Raw genomic sequence first — 23,234 nt, 5'->3', positions numbered from 1 at the left:
ATTCTATCATTGTTATCTGAGGGTTAATGTTACAGAAAACAGAGCTTAGTTGTTTGTGTCTTGAGACAGATGAAGGTTAGGAGGGGAGAGGGGGAAAGGGCATAAAAGTTAGGTGATGTGCCTGTTGCAAGAATCATTGCAGTGAGGTTATGATAACTAGTGTAAAGAAAAAAATACAAGAAAAGCAATAGAGAATGATGTGAAGAGAAATGTGAGAAAAATATAACAGTAATTTGCAAAGCAAGAGACAAATTCTGAGAAAAGAGAATAATTTGAAAAAATCTGAAAAAAACCCCCAATATTAGAATTACCTCAGAGAAGGATAAATGCAAACTGAGAAGCACCAGAGTATGTGATGTGCCTTTCAACAGTCATTAGTCATCCTCCTCCCCCTGGTTCTCAGCACATTTATGATTAGGGGACCCCATTGCTCTGCTGGCACTCAGGAGAGCACAGCTCCAGGGACTGTCACCATATCAAGTGTTGCCATGATCTTAAAAGCTTTCCTCTGCTCAGGTCTTCTGAGTTCTTTTGTAGAGTGTGAAAACCGTTAAATGTGAGAATTACATCTAAAAAGGGTACTCTGGGAGGTTATCTATTTGACCTTACTGCTATCTCTCCAATCTCTGGCTGCAAGGATCTTTTACAAAGTGCAAAGCATAGGGAACAATTGGGCTTCCCGTTACTGCACCTGACAGCTGGAAGAATCCCACAATCCCACTACAGTCCTTGGCGAGTGAAAAGAATCATGACTAACAAGCTGATAGTCTGTCCTTAAGATTTTTACTATTGAAATCTGCAAATGGAAAAGGACTTTAGGCATGGCTGAAGCCCATGAGAAGTTGTAGTCCCTTATTATGAGTTGAGTTTCAGTTATAATCAGATTTAATAAGGATATAGCATTCTTGGAGCTCACAAAGTATTGAGCAAATAAGAATTTACAAAAGAACTTCTATGAAATTAAGCCACAAATAAGCCTTTGATCTGTTCAGACTTTTATTACGCTGATAATGCTAATTATTATAGCTTAAACGTGGCCCTTGGCTATGAGTCTGTGATTTAGCCTGAACCACATAGATTTGAAGATATTTCTAATGTGTTGAAGAAAAAATAGTTTCTTACAGAGTGCTATATTGACAAATCTTTCCTGTAAAACCTACCGTCTTTCTTACAATAGCATGTGGACTGTGTTATCCTTGACGATGGTGGATTTCTTTTGATGTCAAATCGAGATGAATATACACAACAGGTATGTATATTTTTTAAGGACAGAACATGAAAACCAACAGGAAGAATTTTTAAAAGAAAATAAAAGCAGCTTTTTACTGTCAGCTTACCCTAAAGATAACATTTCTGAATCACAAAAATATCGCTGGATCAGAAATTCCAGGTTTTTTTTATTAGTCTTTATTACAGTCTTATTTATGCTTGAAGATGCCATACTTCTACCAAGTTGTATTTTTTGTGCTTTGCCCTTAGGCTGGTAGGCTGCCAATGGATTTATACTGGGAAATACTTTATCTGATGTCTCTATATTCTCTCTCATCAGATTGGAAGATTCTTTGGTGAGATTGATCCTGGCCTGATGCGAAACCTGATTAACATGTCCCTGTATGCCTTCAACAAGTCATATGACTATCAATCAGTCTGTGATCCTGAAGAAGAACCAAAGCAAGGAGCTGGACTTCGTTCTGCTTATGTGGTCAGTAGTCCCATGTACAGTGGCTGACATTCTATTAAAAGTCTCCAGGTATTTATACAAATAACATAATCACTTGTTTTTTTCCCAGCCTACGATAACAGATATTTTACAACTAGGATGGTGGGCTTCAGCAGCTGCCTGGTAAGTACAAGTGTGTAGGAAATCTCTATGTTCAAACTCTAATTATTCAGTGGGTTGAGACTGTATTTAGCTTGGGTTAATATTTCCCCCTAAATTCTTAGCTATGTCTCCAAACATGACCATTCTAGCAACAGGTGAATTCAAAACTGCTCTTGCCAGGTTTTATGATTGTGTGTTCTGACTCTACAAAATCAACATCAGGAAGCAGACTTTGGGTTAGTGACCTAAGTACTATTAGCAGTTGTGAAGGTTCAGTCAAAATTATTACATTTAGAATCACTTATCACTTGGTTGCCTATTTCAGAATGTCATCTTTCCCTTTTTCTAGCAAGAAGTCCTAAGAAAATCAGTAAATCATTTTACAAAACACATGAATCACAGAATCATTTGGTTTGGAAGGGATCTCTAAAGGTCATGCAGTCCAAATCCTCCTATAATGATCAAGGCCATCTTCAACTGGATCAGACTGCTTAGAGCCCATTCCAATGTGACCTTGAATGTTTCCAGGGATGGGGCATCTACCATCTCTCTGGGCAACCTGTACCAGTGTTTCACTGCCCTCACCATAAAAATACTCTCCTTGTACCTCTGTGAAACTACCTTCTTTTAGTTTAAAACTATTACGCCTTGTCCTGCTAAAAACTTTGTCCTTAGCATTCTTAAATGACCCTTAAAGTACTGAAAGGCCACAATAAGGTCTCCCTGGAACCGCCTCTTATCCAAACTGAACCCCAGCTCTCTCAGCCTTTCCTTGTGGGAAAAGTGTTCCATCCCTTTGATCATATTTGTGGCCCTCCTCTGGACCCACTTGTTTTTCTGTGTTGAGGGCTCCAGAGCTGTACACAGTACTCAGGTGCAGTATTTTACCTGTTTCAGAGCCATGTAGATTGACACCCCTATCCACTACTTCCTCCAGCACCTCTCAGCACTGGGATAAGAAATTGAGATTGACAGTTCCTTTTTCTAAAACTTCATGATACCTTTTTTTTTTTAACTACTGAGCTGGAATAAATTACCTACTTTATTAAGCTAAGGGTTAAAATATATACCAGCTGAAAAAACATATAGTAATTTTCTCACAGAAGCACTGTGAAGATTGTATGTTGATTTTTATTGTTGGTTACGTTTTGTTAACAGGAAGAGCAATAATCTCGGTTTTCTTGGACAACAGCAAACCTCAAAAACTGAAGATGGGCAATAATCCAGTAGAGAAACTTGAGTTCTCCTCAAGAAACTTTAGTTTATCGGTGTTCAAATCAGACTTAGTGGTCTGGACTCAATTTAGAACTGAGGTTTTTCTGTATGAAGTTTAACTTGAAAGCACAACATTAAAGCACTTACTATGGGCATGTTTTTAATGGAATCTAGGTCAGAAGCAGGCAAAGAAGGCCATTAAGCAAGCAGAGTGAAAAGGGCTGACTAAAAAATGGATTCGATGAGGCACCTGGCAAAAGCAAATGCAGGAAAATAAAAGAAACCAGGTTATTAAATAAAGATATAATGTTTCAGGCAAAAATGTGGGATAAAGGTGTGAGCGATCATGTTCAAAATTTATATGGGATACATCAGCATTTAGTTAGGAGAGTCTGTATCATTTCCCCTTCAGGCTCCTTTAAGTCAGAAGATTTAAGTTTTCCCAGGCTGCCTTTTTCATTCAGTTCCCTGTAAATTCTGTGGTAAGCCATTACAAAGGATTACTATTTTCTGTCAGCAAATTGCATCACTATTGAATGGCACCAGGTCTCTTCTGATCCATGGCTGCTGTGTGCTTCCCTCTGATGATTTAAAGCACAAAGCTGTAGATGCAAATCCAGAGCTCCTTCAGGCAATGCCTTCCTGGGAAAGGTGACAGACGTATTCAGTTTCTTTACATAGGAAGCATGCTGGATAAGGAGAAAAGGAGAAAAAAAAATGGGAGGTTGAATGAAATTATACACTCTATTTTCTCTGCCGAACAAATGTTAGATCAGAATGAGATAAGAGTTATATTTGTGGGTAAAAGTAAACCTAAAACTTTACAACTGGAAAATACAACTTTGGAAGGTTTAAGTGGAAACAGGGAGTTAAGGATTATACTTGTTGCAGTTCTTATTTTGACAGGCTCTTAGAGGAGAAGGGGGCTGTGTATGTGACAAGCTGGTACCTGCTTTAAGTAAATAAAATTGGAAAAATACGATCATAAGTGAAGAAAAATAATTTTAAATAAATGAAGCTCTTTAAGTGTTAGTGTTTTGGCAGCAAGTAGGAAGAAAATACAGTCCATAATTCAACAGCAGGAATAGAGAAGATTTTAAAAGTCAATTGTTACAGTAATGTTTTTTATAATATACTTGCAATATTCCAGTGTTGGTCTCCTTCTTAGCAGTTTAATGAACCTTAATCAGTGTAAAGTAACTAAGTCAGGAGAATTTTACCTGAGTGTGTTCAAAAGGAGTTCTGGTTGGTTGAAGTGTTAGAGGAATGTCAACATACTTCTTCCACCTCCTGCAGAGCTATAAAAGGAGTGCATGGATGGGCATATTAACTTTTCCATTACGCGAGTTATGGGCACAAGTTGTAGTAAATCTTGACAGTAGAATAAAAGATTAGTATGAAAGACCTGTGAGAATGCATGAAAAGAAAACCAGAGTCAAACTGTAAGGTTTAAAGAAAGACAGCTTTAATAACAGGCAAAAGTGTAAAAAAAAAAAAAAAGATTTTATTTTTAATAACTCGTATTTGACTAGTTTTCAAGTATCCATTAAATACATGGAAGAAAAAGAGCCTTTAACGAATACATGTTGTCTTTCTGTGTTCAGGTCTATCTTACAGCAGCTGTTTCTGAGCTTGACTTTTCCACGATTCCTTGAAGCAGGTAAGTCAAGAGAATGTTAAAGAGTCAACTTTGAGTGAAGTAGAAGGTAAGAACCTAGGCTGGGAGCCATATTTGGATCTCCCCATTATGTCTGTGACTTTAATTGTCATTGTTTATTTATTTCCTTTTTTTCTTTATGTCAGCTGATATGGAAGATGATGATTTCGGTGCTGCTCTGCCTAAAACAAGCTGCATCACTGAGCAAACTCAGTATTTCTTCGAAAATGATGATAAATCCTTTGGTGGGATTGTAGACTGTATAAACTGCTCCAGGTAAAATTTCTTCAATGTAAATAACAACTTTGGAATTGTCATTTATTTTACTAAAGATAATGACACTATTATAAGAACAAAAAATATATTTTGGATTAATTTCACCAAACTTACATAACCAAGACAGAGAAGTGTATAGGCAGATAAATTACATTCCCTTTGTACCGTTGAGAATGAATTTTAATTCTAACAATTAAAAAATCGTAGAAATACTCTAGTCAATGTTTTGGTTTATAGTCTCTATATGCTTCATGAAAACTGTATTTCTATCTCTGTTACAACTTGATTTTTTTTAATTTATTATGTCAACTTAAAAGCATTCTGCAATATTCTGAGGGATAAAATTTTCTTTAATCTGGTTATGTATTGAAATTTTTGATGGTTAAGAAGATTATGCAATTTATCTTCTAATTTACCTTCTATTCAATAGTGCTTATGATTTAAGAGCTGTGAGTCTTATAAAGCAAACAAAGCTATTTTATTTTGTGATTAAAAGAATTACTCTTCAGGCTCTACATGCCTATTCAAGATGATGTTCAATATTATGTCAAAAAATTGGACACTTCAGAAACACAGCAGTTTGGACCTTGCTCTGTGTTTCATACAAGAGCCTGCTGGTTTTTGCATGCATTTTGAGCTTCTGAAAATATCTTAGAAATTAGAATTAACAGCCAGATTTCAAACTCCTTGAAGACAATATTTAAAGCCAGGAAAGAAAGACAGAGGACATCTGAGAATGGTGAATACAGCCAAAACACGCAGACATTTTTCACACTTCCCTAAATCCTCCTCCATGTTGCTAGTATTTGTTGGTTTTATTTATAAATTGTGGATGACCCTACTAACTTAAAGACTTTTTGTGGAATTATATGGACATGAAAATACAACAAATACATATCCAATACATATCCAATACATACCCTAAACCTTTCCCTCACCCTTTTACAGACAGGTTTATGTGCTGGGGTTTTGCTTGTTTGTTTTTGTGGTTGGGGGTTTTCTCAGTGTTAATTGATGCTGAACCGATGTTATTTCTCAGTACAGCTACTGCGGCAGCAGTACAGAGCTAGCTATTAACTCAATTAAAGTAATTTTATGCTCTTTTCCATTTTTTCCACTAACAAGTCTAGTTGAAAGAGAGTACCATGGAAATGCCGAAAAGATTACAAAATTTGTTATAAATGTTTCTTGCTGTTTGTTAATGAAAAAGATAAACAGTAGCAGGCAGACTGACTCTGTGAAGCTGTATTATTTTTTTATTCCAATACTGTGTCTCCTTCTCAAATATGAATTTTCTTTCTTCATTTAAACATAGGGTTTTGTTGGCTTTTTTTCCAGACTTTATCATGCAGAGAAGATTTCAAACACCAATCTAGTATTCATTATTAGTGACAGCCAACTGCTGTGCCGCTCCTGTGACCCAAAGCCACTGATGCAAGCAGAGAAGCCGGGTATCCTTTAAAATCACATTATTTAATAGTGTGGATTGATTTTTGGCTATGGGATATTGGAATATATTTGGGGAAAAATGACCCGTTTATGTACATATTAGTAACATGGTATCCACTGGAATACTTGAAACAGACGGTATTTGTGGATAATATCACAAATCATCTCAACCAGCAGTCATTGAGGTGGAGAGCAAAGCTGTTATTTGTGAGAACTTAGACAAAAGTGGGCTCCCAGGAACTTAATGAAGTTTCAAAAAGTCAGATGCAAAGTCTTGGGCCCAAGACAGAATAATTACACACAGCTGGAGAGGCTGGAGACAGAGCTATTAGGAAGACCTATGGAGAAAAGGGCCTGAGGTTCATGACAAACAAGTTGAACATGAGTTGGCACTGTGCCTTGCAGTAAAGAGGGCCGGTTGCATCCTGGGCTGTGATAGCAGGAGTGCAGTCAGCAGACTGGGAGAACTGATCCATCCCATCTCTTCAGCACTGCTGAGACAACATCCACAGTGCTGTGTACTGTTCAGGGCTTCCCAGTACCACACTGAATTACTGGAGGAAGTCTAGTGAAGGGCCACCAAAGAGGTTGCTGTCTAGAGCACAAAGAAGGCAAGGAGAGTCTGAGAGTCCTGGGTTTGTTCAGCCTTTAGAAAAGACAAGGGTATATCTGTCTAGAGAAATAACAAAAACGGGCAGTGCCAGGATACGAGTGTTTGTTCATGAAAAGTTGAGAGGCTACACCAAGTTAATTGATGGAAGCATAGCGTGTGCTCAGACCCAGTGACAACAGAGAATAGCTCAGTGGGTTGCAGCATGGTGCCAATAACACCAAGGTTGCGAGTTAGATCCTTGTAGGGGCCATTCACTTAAGAGCTGGACTTGATGGTCCTTGTGGGTCCCTTCCAACTCAGAACATTCTGTGAAATCTGTGAAACTGCTTACTCGTGGAAACTGCTTTAGCTACCAAAGGCTAGAGTTTATCCAGCTGCTGGCATAGTGTTTCTTCAGAGATGGTGGGAGACACAGGTGGCTTACATGCTAAGCAGAGTCCTTACAACACATGCATTAAAGTTAAAAGCCTGTGAAAAATTGTTCTAATTTACAACAACCTTCATGTCAATCTCTTTGTGTTAACCTGTTCACTGCAGTAGATACTATGGTGATGGAAATACGTAAAACCAATATACACATATTGTAGGTCAGGAGAAATTCACCTCAGTCTTGCTCTGCAACACTGGCTCAAGGATAGCATGCCAGATTTACTGTGGTGGTAAATCAAATCATAACTTGGACTATTATGATGGAATATGGAAACCAATTAGTAATACCTTTGTCCATGTCAGGAAGTTAGTTGAGACAGCCTCTCCCATTTCTGAAAAAAAAGCAGATGGTAGTACAGATGATTTGTTTCTTTGGCACAAGCAAGGCATTCATTGCCACATTAATAAAACTAGAATTCCATCTACGCTTGGATTGAAAAGGAAGTTACATTGGGGTGTCATCACAGAACTATGTAAACACAGCCTAATATTCTAATTGGCTTCAGTCCATGACAGTTTAATTCACTGTTGCCACTGTCTGAATTTATGGACAGCACTCATGATAGAAAATGAAGCAGGTTTGATGGGAAATGGGCACATGACTTGCATTTTCCTGTGGGGTAAAACTCATAGAAAGCAGTAAATGACCTCAAATGGCAGCCAGAGCAGCTGGGTGGGCTTATATTGACTAAATGAACTATTTTATTTTTTTCCAACTATGCAGTACTAAGTTATTCTCTCTTTTCTGTAACTAAGGTACATTGTGAAATGCAGATGTAGCATAACATCACCCAAGCAGACAGAATGACCTTTGGGTGCTATTCAGATGGTTATTATTACACTTTGCTTCCTTTTGGCTGGTACAGCTTTGCTTGTGCTCATTGTCTCTTAGGATATTTCCATGTTTCTACTTCCCTTTCAGTTGGGCCATGGCAGAGAAAATGGGAGGTGAGTCTGATAACATCTGCTTGAAGGCAGATGTAGGTCTGTAGAGCTAAATTCCCCATCCTCTTCCCTTCTCTTGCCTTTGGTCTCTCTACTTATTGCACTGAAGCTGCTGTAGCACACCATGGTATTGCATAACTAAGATTCCTTCAAGTGTAAGTTAGAGCTACTAAGATAAGTAAAGTTTTGGCGCTAAGTTTTTTAAAACACTCTAGTTTAGCTTTTATGTGTGTATACCTACAGTGGAATAAAAAAAAAATCAAAACAACACACTGAATGGTAATATAAGCAGGTTTCGCCAGAACACAGTTTTGCATTTTATCACACCCACGCCTTTCAAGACTGCTGCAATGACTGGAGCCCCTTGTTAGCCAGTGGCACATATGAAGTACAGTATTTGCACTTAAATATCAACAATTACAGATTTCAGAGATGTAAGCTTAAGCAGTATCTCATGTTTACAGTTAGCCAATTAATAGTGTGCCACTGCTCCCACTTCTCTCCTGATGTTCTGTCATTAGTATGGACAGCATTTTCCCTAATGAGATCTCATTAGCTTTTCTGTCATTTACCATCAAAGCCTACAGTGGGATGATCTTTTCTATATTTGGAGTAATATAAGTGTACACATAATAGAACCAGTTATTTTATAGGTTTTCACTGCAATGTTCAACCTGTATGTAGCATTAATTTTCCAAACAGGTTTCCTTGCTTTTACTATGATCTTCATTTTAGCCGAATAACTTAGAGGTAATATAACCTATAGCCAATCAGTACCATTGAAAGTTTATTACTTTATGAAATATTTTCTTCAATATTTATGCAATTATAAGAAAAGCAATACAGAAAATGTTAAAAGAACGCAGCTTTTATTTTTTTTTCTGTGTATAGTTCTGAAAATACTCATTCTAAAAAGTTATGCAGGATGTTTATTTTCTTGATTAAAACAGTGTAAGAAAAAGGGTATTTCATTTTGATTTATCTGGAGAGTTGGGTTGGTTTTGTTCAAACAAAGAACTGTGACTACTGATGTTTATTTCAGTACTAGCTGAATTAGCATAAATCTTCTCTTGTGCCATGAAAATAAAAACAGAATGTCAATCCTGCTGATGTATGATGCACGAATAACAGCCATGCTCCTTAACCAGAGAAACAGATGAGGGGCCAAATCCTTGTGAAATGGTCAAACAACCTCGATACAGAAAGGGTCCCGATGTCTGTTTTGATGAAGCCAAACAGGTAAAATTGAACTTGTTAGACTTTAGGACTATCTTTAAAGACAATTGTAGAGCTGTTTTAGAAGAGTAGTGAAAACTGTGTTTAAGCATACCTTGGTGCCTGGTAACCTATATATCACTAAACATACTGTTCACTCTAGACCATAGTCACTCTATTTCAAATATCCCATTATTAACATAAAATTAGCAGCTGCTTTCTTATCTGGCTTTCCTATAATCATTGTGCTTTCACACATAATTCTCACTGAAAAACCAAAACATCAGTGAGCATAACACTTGGTCTCTATGTGGTGCTGTGAAGTTCAGTTCTTCAATGGATTTCACAAGTACACGATAATCCTAGCTTAAAAGTAGTATTTTTATAATAATGTTTCCAAATATTATTTAAGGTGTTGTTAAATGATTAAGAATGTTATATGTGGTTTAGGATTTGTTTCTAATTCTGCAAATTGTATTGCCCTTAGGTCATATTCTTAACAGGTATATAAGTGCATTGCTTTACTAAAATCACTAAAATTGTTCTGTTTAGTACTTCCTGTATTGCACTGAAGTTTTGAAGGCAAAAAATTATAACTGTGCCACATATCTAAATTATTTTGAAAATGCGTTTCCCCTTACCTTTCAAAATACTTTATGAAAGAGATTATGATGAATTTAAATTGTTCAGAATAAATTTCAAGACAGAAAGTGCTGCACATGAAAGTGCCAGGCATTAGATACAGTAAATATTTTTAAAATTCATTTTTAGTCCCTCATGCAATTTCTGCAAAGGAAAGATTGTCCCAAATTAATGCAGTTAGTTGGCTATAACTTCTGTATACCAAGTCATGTTTCAGTGTGCTCTGCTTTTCCTGTAAGGAGGCACAATTACTGAGATGTCAGTAGTATAAAAAAAAAACCTGATATTCAATACATTTGTTTCTAGTAACCAAATTTTATTTTAAAAAGGAAGTCTTCTTACTGGCCAGTAAAGATTAAATAAAGTTGAAAAACCATCCAAAAGCTATTTGACCATTGTGAATATTCCAAATGCTCCTAATATGGTTGTGTGTGAAAGTACAACTCTTGCTCACTAGCTTGATGTGCTGATCAGTGTGTAAGTCATGTGTTTTGTAACAGTGGATTGTTTTGGTTAAGTTTATTTGCAAAATTTGCTGTGAATCTCTTGCTCTTGGGTGGATGCTTTCACATTAACTCTGCTAACTGCCAGCAATCTGCATGATATCTCATCTTGTATGTCTTTTTTTCTGTGTTTTCTTTCCTTTCCTCTACTTGCTACTTTGCCCGTTATTAATAGGATCAGCCTATATGCACAACGAGTCGTGCCTCTGCCATGACGTCCGCTCCTATCTTCATTTTTCTGCAAGTTTTCATGTGGTGTGGATGGTCAGTTACTTTCTCTAATTTTTTGTTTTGTCCTTGGCTTAAAAAATTAGCAGACTTTTTTACTTACTGAACACACAAAAGAAAACAGAATGAAGCAAGTCCCAAAAGCAACAATCTGGAGCAAATTACTATTGCAATATTAAGGGAAATTAAATATGAAAAAACCCTGTCTGGAGCCTTATAAATCACAATTACTGAACACAAGGGCCTCTCCCATAGCACATACAAAGACGAGGGAACCTGTTGGGTTTGTATGGTTGGCTCTTTGAGATTGCACATGTATCAGCTGAGTACGTGTCATTCCCTTCTAAGCATTTTTGGCTTGTCCTTGTTGAAATGAACAGAAGAAAGGTTTCTACACAAAGATACAAAGTAAATAGAAGAGACTGCAATACCTGTGAAAATAAAGCTTTACTTAGGGATAGCAAGGATGAGTGTTCTGTGTAAGTGCTGCTATTGAGAAGAGTAAGGAGTTTTTACTGCATTCAAATGAACACAACAGTTAATGATGGAAGATAGTATTGTGCATCAGTCTATTTAACTACATGGGTAAGGCCTGTATGTTGACCTAGTGCAGACTCTTGAGTTCACAGCAAAAGCCTTGGCAATTAGACTGTGATGAATTTAATGGTGTGGGACTGTGTCACTAGCTACTGTGATAGCAACATGTCTGCAAGAGAACTGCTGAGATAAGGAGCATAAAATTCGTGACTGGGGGGTCTCTGATCAACATTATTGCTCTGAAAACCACTAGAGGGAGATACTCACATGCCTATCAAAGTAAAGCCAACTGAGAGGCAGAACTGGAAGCTTAGAGGGTATTTTTCAGAGTTAGTGTAGTAAAATACTGAAAATTGTAGCAATTTAGAAAACCCATTTTCTCAATAATGTATATTCTCTTTGAAATTAAGGGAAGGTTCAATTATTATCACTTGAACAACAGCGAAAAAAATCTTAAAGTTCTGTTTAACAACTGTATTTGAGTAATTTTGAAGTTTCCTATTCTCTATTTAAATGATCTAATTTCTAACAAACTTAGGAACTTGCACAGCCATGGTGGAAGGTTGTAAGAAAGGGTAAAAGTCCCTTCCCCTAAGCCAGTGGTATTTCACTTTAAAGTCTAGATTAATATCTCATGTTCTTACTCATGCAATTTGCTCTGCAAGTAACCTTCTTTTAATTAAAAAGCTACTGTCCAATGTACATAAAACAGCAAAGACTCACCTTGAGCTGAATTCTTTATGCCCAAAATGGGCTTTCTGCTTAAGATGGGAAACCCACGGAATATAATTTTAGCTGATAGACTTTTGGCAGCAGAAAGTTATAGAGGTAATTTTATTAATCCATCTTGTTTTTAATAACTTTGTGATTTTGGAAATGGGTTTTTTCTCAACATTAATCTGTGTAGTTTTATTAAAATCACTGAAACCAACACAGATACAAACCGTTGACCAGGTTCAATAACGTGATGGGTGTTTTTTTTTTTCTTTTCATCAAGGATAACAAAATAGTCATTATCACTGCCTTGAAAGGCTTAGTCTTACTTTGTACATGCACACTGTTTTTTTGCTATGCCTGAAAGTAAAGAAAAATACTGTACAGGTTTTTAGCCCCTACTGTGAATGTCTTACTCCCATCGACTTCCAGAAACATGGGAGCTTTGAGGGTTATTAGCAGACCAGACAGTTGGGTATATCTTGATGGAATAGCCTATGTCCGTGATCTGTGCATGGGTAGCTGTACAGCTTTGACAGCTTTGTATGGAACTCCAGACAAAGGAGGGTAACACAAAATTTATGAAGGACCATGCATTGGAACTGGAAATGACTCTTGAGTAAAAGCAAAGGTCTTGTCCATGCAATATGAAGCATTTAAAATATATGCTTATAAAAGGTATAACTTTGAGGTGATCAACTGACATCAAAGGCCAGATCAGAAGCTCTTTGGCACATATTGTTGTTTTACCATTTTATAAGTCATTGTAGCACAAAAGGTTCTGATGAATTATTATGGTTTACAGGCAAAATTTTAGTACATTAAATAGTTCTAAGTGCACTTCTAAAGGACTAACAAGTATATCGGCTTAACATGTATGTATATATGTATTTTTAGTTCCATGTGTATTTTTAAAATTTTGGACTGGCACTGTCTTCAAGGAAATGTTCATATATAACAATGAATATGTGGGCTTGATACTTAACAATGAATATATGGTTTTGTAAAAGCATTCATTTCCATTCTGAAAGTGCTGAATAATTTTCACAGTGTTTGATGTAAAATAATCCCATCTAGAGTTATCATAGTAAAGTATAACATGAAGGAGATGACACTTAAGATTTGACACTTCTCTACCTCAAGCATGCCGGGAAATTTGACATGTGCTTTACTGATGAAATGAAAGTGGCTAAAGATGATTCTTTCCAATTTTTTTTTTGAATTCTTTCTCTCTTCAAAGAGAAATAATATACAGAATATTATTTTGAGGACAACACAGGAAAGACATCCCGAACTGATCTCTTATTCAGGATTTTTGTATGATTAACGTAATGGGCTTGAAAAATTCAGTGAAAGTGCTTAAAAATAGTTCAGTGTCTAATTGCACTAGCAGAGGTAAAGATAATGTAAAGATAGGATAAAATAATGCTATATACCTTTGTTATAAGATACTGTAGAAGAAATCTCAAAAATAACATATACATGTAATAGTTGAGAAGTTTTCTTAAAGCTCAAGAATAGGGGAAGTGTTTTCGAAAAAGGCATTTTGAAGACCATTCAGAACTGATGTATTTTCTCAATCTGGTTTTAAATTAATGATGGAATCTCAGTAATTTCCATGAAACTGTTGATTTCTTTAATTCATGTCAATTGCCATATAATCAGACTTTCTCCTCTTTTCTTATATTGTTTTTTTTTCTTTTTTCATTTCCTCTAGTTTTCAAAACAGTAAAAGCACACAAGGAAATTACAGTGTTCAATGCTAGGGAGAAAAAAATTCATTTGGGTAGGATTTACTGTACCTTCTTTGTCACTACTATTTTTGTCTTGGCTTAGGGCACAAAAGAATAACTGATTCCAGAGGCAATATTTAGAAATTGTTCTTGGCAGAACTGCTGGTTTACCACTGCAAATTGGTCTACAAACCACAGAAATTCAATGTGGCTTTGATCAATATGAGGTTAAAATCTCCCTGACCTTGAAATATATGTATAAACCTTGGATACTTTTGCGTGTTACAGTTTAATACTGTCATTCATAATAAGAAGAAACCTCTCCTTCATGAGGCTTTCAAGACATTCTCTATTATTTTTAATAGTGAATCCCTTAAAAACTGCTCTGCGTAGTCCTAGAGAGAAGCAAAATTTCAATCCAGTAGGAACACTGTATGACTGTTGAATGTAAGAGCAGTGACCATAAATTGCAATGTAGTTAAAACAAAATCTCAAAGAGCGAAAAGAAATAGACCACAGAATGGAGGTGTTTTGGTTTTTTTTTCAAGTACGTATTGAAAAAATGTGTAGGATTAATTTATCAAATGTAGGATTAATTTATCAATGTAATTTACCCAATATTTGGTCTAATACAGAGGTGACAGGTAAGATAAGTACTGTATAATTCAGTATGTGGAGACCTATCTACTCTGTATCCATACTGGATGCCATTTTCGCTGTAAAGATGTTTTCCCCTTCATGTTATGGACAGTTTTGTTTAAGACCTTCAATTTACTTCTTATTTACTCTCCAGACATCTCCCCTCTTTTGAAATTTTTAAATCTCCTGCTTTACTTTTGACTATTGCTTCAAAGAAGACTTCTCTAAGTAATTTCAATGATGAGAAATCCTAAATACCAAAAGGTAACACTGAGTACTGTTCATTGAATTCATGTGAGAGGAAACCTTTACCAATAATTCTGTTTTTTAATGGTAGCCACTGTGAGGAAGATGCAACAGGATTATTTTTAGGTGTTTTGAATAGAAATAAAGCTACATGACAAGACATAATGCAGATGCAAATAGTGACAGAGCCAAACTAAATAAACCAGAAAGTTCAATGCATCTTGAAATCTTAGCATCCTACTCCAAATCTGTGCAGAAGAGTTCACTTAAGGCTTCCTTATTGACAAGAAACCTCAGGAATTTTGAACTTGTAGAGTGCGATCAACCAGAAAAAAAACCAAAAAACCCAAAAGCAAAAATAAAAACACACAAAAATCTAAACAAAAACTATAGAACTAAATTATAAAGCTATCACATGACAGAGACATATCTGGAAGTGGCTACTGTTGATAAAGAATGGCAGCTAACATGAGCTATTGGCTTTAGGACAGAATGAGTTTTTGTTTCTTTCTAAGGAATTTTTGGGTCTTGTTTGGTTTTTTGGGTTTTATTTTACATCCAAGTTTCTAAAGGAGACTCTTGGTGAATATTATAATTCCTGATAAGGTATTGAGTATAATTTGTCTGCTTTATCTGATTTTCCATATATTTTTTCCCAACTGATTCTGATTTCTCTGACCTCCTTGCTTTGAAGAATGCACTGTATGTAGAGGGAATACCATTAAAGTTTTCACCAATTAAAACTGACACAAAGAACTCATTGAAGTTCTTTGCTGTGCCCTATAATGCCCAGATTCCCTCTTTACACCTCTGTTATGAAGCAGTTGCCCTAACCTCATATTTGCTTAGTGCTTTTGTTTTAGTAAAAAGTTTCTACTATCATTTTCGGCATATTCTGCAGGAAAGTCATAAAAAATTATTTATCAGCCCTTCTAATTTTCTTGTTTATATTTAATCTGTCATTTTTATGTACTTTGCTGTTCCTGTTGGGTAAACTTGATTTCTTAAATACTGACCTTTTCTCTATGACAGTGTACTTAAGTTCCCTACTGATTCGTGCAGGGTTTTGGGTTTTTGGTTTGGTTATTTGTTGGGTGTTTTTTTGGTAGAGGGTGGTGGTGGTGGTGTGTTTTCATTTGTTTTGGGATTGCACTTTTATGTGTGGGTGGTGTGTGGTTGATTTTTCTAATTGCGGCATTAATTTTACCTGGTTATCTAATTCAATATTTCTAAATATGCTTCTGGACCCTTGTAAGGAACTTACTTTTTGAGATGATGCTTCTAGGTCTGTTTGGCTTTTTCCTTGCTTTCTGGTTTTGTTTGTTTGTTAAGGTTTTTTCTGTTTTCTTGGGTTTGAGGTTGTTTGGGGTTTTTTGTTTGTTTTTTTTTTTTAACTGCTTTTGGTAATTTTCAGGTGGTTACCTTTCTTAAGTTGCTATCTCCTATTTTGGATTTGTTTAGCCTGATCTTTCACACAAAAATGCTAAATCCTATTGCATCATGGTCTACAGAGCTACTAGGGCTATACGGAGCAACTCCACTAATAATTTTGAACAGGGCCCTGTGCACCCCTAAAGATTTAAAGACTGTTTCTCCCAAAAGCCATTTGTCATATCTGAAAATGCGATCTCTACACCTCTCTTTGATAAGGTTTTGATCCAATCTTTATGTGCCTTCTCCAATCTCATATAACATTGATATTGTCCCTCTGACTGGGTGGTCAGCAGTGCAATTCTAGTATTACTTTTTTTATTATCAGACTCTGAAATTTCTTACCTACAGAGATTCCATCACACTTCCCTTTTCCTGTAAGATTTTTATGTTGTTGCATTTTGTATTATCCTTTACGTAGCACCCTTCTGCTGCATGTCCTATACTGCCATCCTTATAAAGCTGGTAGCCTGACCATATTCTGTACTACTGATAACTGTCCTTCCACCAGGTTTCTGATATGTATATTATTTTAGGATGGTTCACTGATGAGTGATTGTCATTCCTCCATCTTGATTTTATGTTCCTAGCACTGGAAGGTTTTGATTAAAGATGTGCCAATCAATTAAAGATGGTTTAATGACCCTTCCTTATTTATCCTGCTTGTGTTCTTTTTAGCTCCACACTGACCCACTCTCCTGCCCCCAGCCTTGTACATTGACTATTCATTATATATCAGTCTGAACCAGGAGCTGTTTCCTGCTGGTTGGTTTTCCCCTGATTTTTGTTTTAAAGTAGTTTTTATTTCTGTGCCAGAAGCCAGGCTCTGTTACTGTTCAGATGCAGTTGTCTGTCCTTCCCTGAACGTGTTGCTCCTGTTAAAGAAGTTTCCCTAATTGCTAATATACCTAAGTCCCTTCCCATCTACACTGTTTTCTTGTCCTTGGAGGCTTGGGATCTCTTGGGAAATGGAAATCGTCTTTTTATACTATGGTACAGAATACAGTGAAAACAATAGAAAGACCAAGTATTTTTAGCCTTCAGAGCTACCCATGAATCCTGGACTCAGCAGACAAAGAAATGGGGGGATGGCTGGAACATTGTCCTGGTGTTTTAGGCGCTAACCACAGTTTGTATCAGTCCTGAGAAACAAGGTGTAAGATGGTACAGGCTCCAGAACAGGTATCAAATATATTTCAGCCAGACTAATGAATAAGTCCATAATGTGAAAAGTATTATGCATTATAGGCAAAGTGGAACCAAAGAACAACAATGAATGGTAGAAAGGAATGAGGAAAAGAGATGTGTGATTGCTGTGTGGCATAAGGAATCATAGAATCATAGAATCATAGAATAGTAGGGTCCACTGATGCATGAGAGAGCAGTGCAGCTCAGAGTGAGCCCTCAAAGGGGAGCATGTCTTCTCTACTGAACTGCATCAAACATGTAAGGAAACATGCTAGGAAATTTGGTTCTTTTACTTGAATAGAGCATCAGAAACAAAGAAAAAAATTTTCATTCCCTTTGATCATACCTTCACCTGCAGACCATATTCATTTTAATGTGCCATCATTTGATTAAATGAACATAAACATATTTTGGTATTTGTTTTCTAATCTTGAAACGTTATCTGTTATTCTGTCTTTCCTCACAATAAAGTGATACTCAGAGTCTTACAATTGATGTAATTTTAAGGAATATAAATGGGGGTTTCTGGGGCCCCCGGATATATCCCATAGCATTTCTTGATTGATGGTGTAAGTATCCCACCTAGTTCATAAGTGACTGTAGTAAACCTTGAAAGTATTTGATTCTCCCATGCTAATGGTTAAAATAATAGTGCCACCCTTTGTATCAAAAATCAGACAAACTTTCAGGAATTATTTTGCTGTTGTGTCAGCAAAATAACGTATATAAGACCAAAAATGATGCCTCAATGATAGTTCAAAATGTTGCAAACTAAACTGTAGATTACTTCTTAGGAAAATTCATTGTAATTAGTGTTAAATGATTTCTTCTTTTCTTGTCGACAGGAAGATTCGGCTGACTGTGGTGGTGCCTCTGGTCTGAGTCCATCACTGTGGTCCATGGTAGGAATTCAGCTGGTCCTGCTTTGGCTGTTATCTGGCAGCAGACACTGCCAGTTATGACCTTGCTAAACCAAAACCTGCATAACTTAATCAAGACCCGGCCAAAACGATAGCCTCAGTTTCATTTTAGAAGGGGTCAGCTATTCAGACAGCAGCAGAACAGCAGCGCTCGTGTCTGGTGATCAGTCGTTGTGAGATTCATAAAGGCGCCCACAGTGGCTGCATGTTGGAGTGTCGGATCCTTAAACGTGTGTGAATGCTGCATCATCTATGCCATCCGAGCAGACTTCTGTATGTGCTCCATTGGGGAAATCTAAATTCTTTTCTGTTTGTTTGTTTGTTGTTGTAATCTTGATGAATTCATGTAAAAGGGCTCCCCTAACAATGGCTTACGTTTATGATTTTCATTTCTTTTAAGCTTTGGATATCTTGAAGATTTATATTCTTTTACATGAACAGTTATTTAAAAACAGAAAAAAAAAAAGAAAAAAAAATGTTGTCCCCAGTATATGTTACTAGCACCATGATGGCTGCTTTGAACATCAGTGTTGTCCAAACTAGTTGAGTAAAATGAAAATATTGGCCAATTTTCATTAGAAGTTCAGCATGATTGAAATGTTTCATGATGAGTGGTTTATTCTTCCTAAATGAATCATGCAGCCAGCTAAGTTTTGGTAGGTTGATAAATTGTATGTAGGAAGGAAAGAAGGGAAGGAAGAAGAAAGCAAGAAGAAAGGAAGAAAAGGAGAAAACTACTGTGTTTCAAAATACAAAGGTACTGGAGAGTTTAACTAAAAAGTTATTTTCATCTTAAACTTGGTGTCATCTTCTGTCAGAAAATATGTTAATTTCAACATAACATTCACCTCCTTTTTACAATGCAGTTACATATAAAGCTAGTAGAATCATTCAAAGGCTGAAACAAAAATGCTTGTGAATAAAAAATGTCTTTGTGATATTTGAACGTTGGTTTCCAAGGGTATTTTGCATGATGATGATGCTATGTTATTGTTTTCAGTTTGTTTTCTTTGATGGTAGAGTATAGTTCATTGAAAAGGTAACTGAGTGATTCCTTTAATGTGTGAGAAACTGAACATTGCAATGTGTTGCAATCAAATCATATTAAGTTATATTATGAAACAGAGCTCTGAATATACTGTGCAATGAAAAAGCTGAGAAAATAGGGTAAATATAGCTATTGTAACAAAAGGGTTGAGTTGGATTTTTTACAGAATAGTGATCTCACATGAAAATCTGTGTACAGATATTTTAAGTATATAAAAATGAGATTTAACGCATTTATTTTTGGAAGTATATGTTCTCTAAAGTTCATATCAAGTTCCCCCTTTGTTTCCTTCATATATAACCACCCTCAATATTAAGACTTCTGCTGTTGCTATTTATTATTGAAAATAGCATATTTAACAGCAAAATGTCCTGGTTGCTGTGATTCGAAAAAATATAAACAAAAGGGGAGCCTTGAATCTATATGTATGCACATTGATACTTGATTGTGAATAATAACTTTAGAAGTTGTTTTTATACAACCTCATTGGTGATACAGGTTGGTGCAGTAAATTACAATATAACAGTGTAGCATAGTGTTGATGCAAAATATGATTTGCGCTTTTTTTTTCTAAGTTTTCAAAACTAAACAGTATTGCAAGACAGCTAAACCAATGAATGTGCAACTCTGCTGGTATTGTACAGTTCTGCTAACAACTGCAATATGCAAATATTAACATGGCACAATACACTAGCTCTTTAAAAAAATTATAGAATGCAAAGCATTGGTATGTATATGCTGGCAATTGATTGATATAATTTTGATCATGCCAAAAGCTTAAAAAAATGATTGGACATGCATTAATATCTTATGAAAACTGAAGAAACTCCTCAAAGCCATGACATGGCTTGAAAGATCAGACATCTACTGTACTTGTACTCATGGCTGGTTCATTGTTTCTCATGTACCTTGGCTCCAGCTATGTATTTTCTCATGTTTGGGAACACAGTGAATGAGGAAAAATAAATCCTGACCTTTTATTCAGTGATCAAATTTAGCTTTTTAAAAAAAATATCTCTAATAATGTCATGGATGACTTCAGGTCCTCCTCAGGGAAGGTGAACTAATGTTGATAATATGGGTGAAGATAAACTTGAAGCTCTTCTTTTCAGGCGTATTGCTGTACTTCTCTTCACCCTGTCATCAGTTACCACCTGATACAAAAATTGGTTTAAGTGTTTTTAATGCCAAGACTGCATCCTGTATTTTTCCTTGACGTGATCAATTAACATTTTATGGGAAGAACAAGTTTTGTAGGAATAGGCCAATACTTACTGCATTCATAGCTTTTACTCTAAGGTTAGTTAAAATACACATTTGTTTGCATTTTGCTCTTTTTAGTTCTTGAAAGATTGTTGGTATATTAAGTTCTTTATAGTTTTCATTTAGCTTCCCAAAAGAAACCCTTCATGGACAAGTTACACTATTTAACACTGGTAAGGGTTGTGCTGGCAAGGTATATTTGAAGTTACTAAACTTTTTATTAAAATCTGTAGGCATAAAAAGAGAAGGCACAAAGTCATGGTGCCACAGAAAACGTCTGTGGGTCTTGCTCTCAACCCACTTCCCTTAAATTACTCAAATGCAAAAGGAGGGAGAAGCTCTTGCCATGCAGACACATAAGCCCTCTTGGGTGATCCAAAGAGGAAAATGTCCTTTGTTCCTCTCCTCTGCCCCTCTATATGACCTGGAGAATAATGTTTCTTATAAACACTTAGCCTTCCAGTCACAATACCCATCTAATTAAAAATTCAGGATCTGGCTCTCTGTCCCCATAAAACTCAATACTTTAAAAATATTATTTTAAATACTTTAAAATTTTATATTAGAATATCCAAGTGATGGTCAAGATTTTTTTTTAAAATACACTACCCTGATATCTGCAAATTGCAAAACACAAATGGAAAATGCAATGTGAATTTTGGCTATCACAAAATGTGAACACCAGTCTCTAGAAATAACTCACATAAATAAATACAAATTCTCATGCAGAAGGGTGTCCTTACCCTTACATAATGCATCATAGTTGTCTTCTCTTGTCTTCGAAAGAAGAAACTTGATCTTAGGCTTTAAATTGAGATATTTTCAAATTACAATATATTGTAAAAAATTGTAAGCCAGATAAAAAGCTCTGTTGATATTTGCTCAAATCCTTCAAATAGCATTAAGGGAACTGTTAGGATTGGTTCGGTTTACACAGAAGTCATACAGCGTATTGTATGTCTGACAAATAACCACCATTAAAGTTGTTACAGCACGGTACTGTGCAAAACGTGATTTGAGGACTTAACATGAAAGGTTTCTTTTTAGTTTTTCATTTAAACAACCAGCATTACTGCCAAAACACTGACCGTGGTCCATATTTGTAACAGGTTTTTAACATAACATAGCAGGTTTGATTGACAAGATTTTTAGGTCCTGTACCTTTAAGATTTTAGTATGATCTTTTTCATGTTTCTAATGCTTGAGGCTTTACTGCTTAACTTGACAAAAACAACAATGTTGCTGCCATTTGTAAGTTTTCCTACAATATTCCTTTTACTAACTTAAAAACTGGCCTTACTGGTTTCAAACAGGCAGTATCCCTTTTAAGTGACCTTCACAACCCAAGTGTTACTTGCTGTGGTTGAGAGTGTTTTGGTGTCACTGAAGAGACATTAAGACCTTTTGTTCTCATTAACACATAAGCTCAGAAAACTTGCTTAGTAAGAATTCCAAAACACCACCTCAGTCCCATTGAACCTTAAAATTCAGAACCCTGGTTATTATATTAATGCTTACAAGGGACTGCAATGCACTCTGGTGTTTTTGGAGTGTCGACTGAACGTGAAATCTTAATAACTCCTTCCTTAGGATAAATTTTACCCTATCTTCATCAGACATTCAAGCCTTTAGAAAAGGCCAGATTTATTATTATTTTGTTCATACCACAATGTTAATATTGTTAATACTCATTGTACACTATTGTAAAATATTAAAACAAAGTGTCTGAAAGCAATTCAAGAGTTTTGAAAAGTTAGCCTCACCCTCTTCCCAGCTACTTGCATCTGTCCTGTTTATGATTTAAAAGGAAAACATCGTCTTGAAGATATATTTCACTGAGGCTAAAGGGATACTGTCTTGTTCAGATGCCATGATATTGCGATTGTGATCTGACAAAGCTGTCTTCTCTTCTTGTGTTGTATGGAATGTCTGGATCATGCTTTCTGGGATATTTTTATTGAAATGCTCAGTGTGCGTTTCTGCAGAAAAAGACTTGGTTGCTCTTACAAGGCAAGCAGGTCTTTCTCCCTTTTCTTGTGTTCTCTTGACACTTTTGTGGAACTTGACAAGCCTGGAAAAATAATTTTTTGTAAAAATTTGTACAATAATGATATAAAAAGTTTATAATCCTAGAACCGTTGTGTTAATTATTGTGCAAAAGCAGTATATTCAGAATAAAAGTTTATCATTTAAAGTCAACGACTATTTTGATTGTTCACTCTGTATAATAAAAACTTGTAAATAAGAGCCAACATTATTTACTATATAATACTTCTGAGTTTGCTATAAAATTGCACCCAAGTGTCTGGAGAGAGCGAAGACAGGGACTTAACAGAGTTTTTCATAGGGTTCAGAAAAGAATGTGTAGCAGTGACTGTGAGAATTTCAAATAAAGTGGGGAAAAAATAATCTAACCAATGAAAACTGAGTCTGTAAAGCTCTAAGTAAAATCAGAATCTGCAAAGCATCTGAAGTATCCCTGTTGTCCTGAAACAATTGCTTTAGGAAGCTTGCCTTTTCC

The 23,234-nt window shown here is 35.9% G+C and overlaps 1 protein-coding gene across 4 annotated transcripts in view; it reads left to right on the top strand.

Annotated features, from left to right (window-relative positions):
• Positions 1–22,912, top strand: part of CACNA2D1 (calcium voltage-gated channel auxiliary subunit alpha2delta 1) — a 379,624-nt gene extending 356,712 nt beyond the window's left edge. For all 4 annotated transcript variants that reach the window (XM_017835197.1, XM_017835200.1, XM_017835199.1 and 1 more), the window contains 8 exons: positions 1,178–1,249; positions 1,550–1,702; positions 1,791–1,843; positions 4,642–4,697; positions 4,841–4,970; positions 6,309–6,421; positions 9,563–9,645; positions 18,328–22,912. In XM_017835197.1, the coding sequence (XP_017690686.1) occupies positions 1,178–1,249; positions 1,550–1,702; positions 1,791–1,843; positions 4,642–4,697; positions 4,841–4,970; positions 6,309–6,421; positions 9,563–9,645; positions 18,328–18,444 (777 nt within the window). In that variant the 3' untranslated portion in view covers positions 18,445–22,912. The remainder of the gene's footprint in view (positions 1–1,177; positions 1,250–1,549; positions 1,703–1,790; positions 1,844–4,641; positions 4,698–4,840; positions 4,971–6,308; positions 6,422–9,562; positions 9,646–18,327) is intronic.
• The last annotated feature ends 322 nt before the right edge of the window (positions 22,913–23,234 follow it).

Source organism: Lepidothrix coronata, unplaced genomic scaffold (assembly GCF_001604755.1).
Source record: "Lepidothrix coronata isolate B3197 unplaced genomic scaffold, Lepidothrix_coronata-1.0 Scaffold251, whole genome shotgun sequence".
Lineage (NCBI taxonomy): Eukaryota > Metazoa > Chordata > Aves > Passeriformes > Pipridae > Lepidothrix > Lepidothrix coronata.
This window is presented reverse-complemented; position numbering and strand designations above follow the sequence as displayed.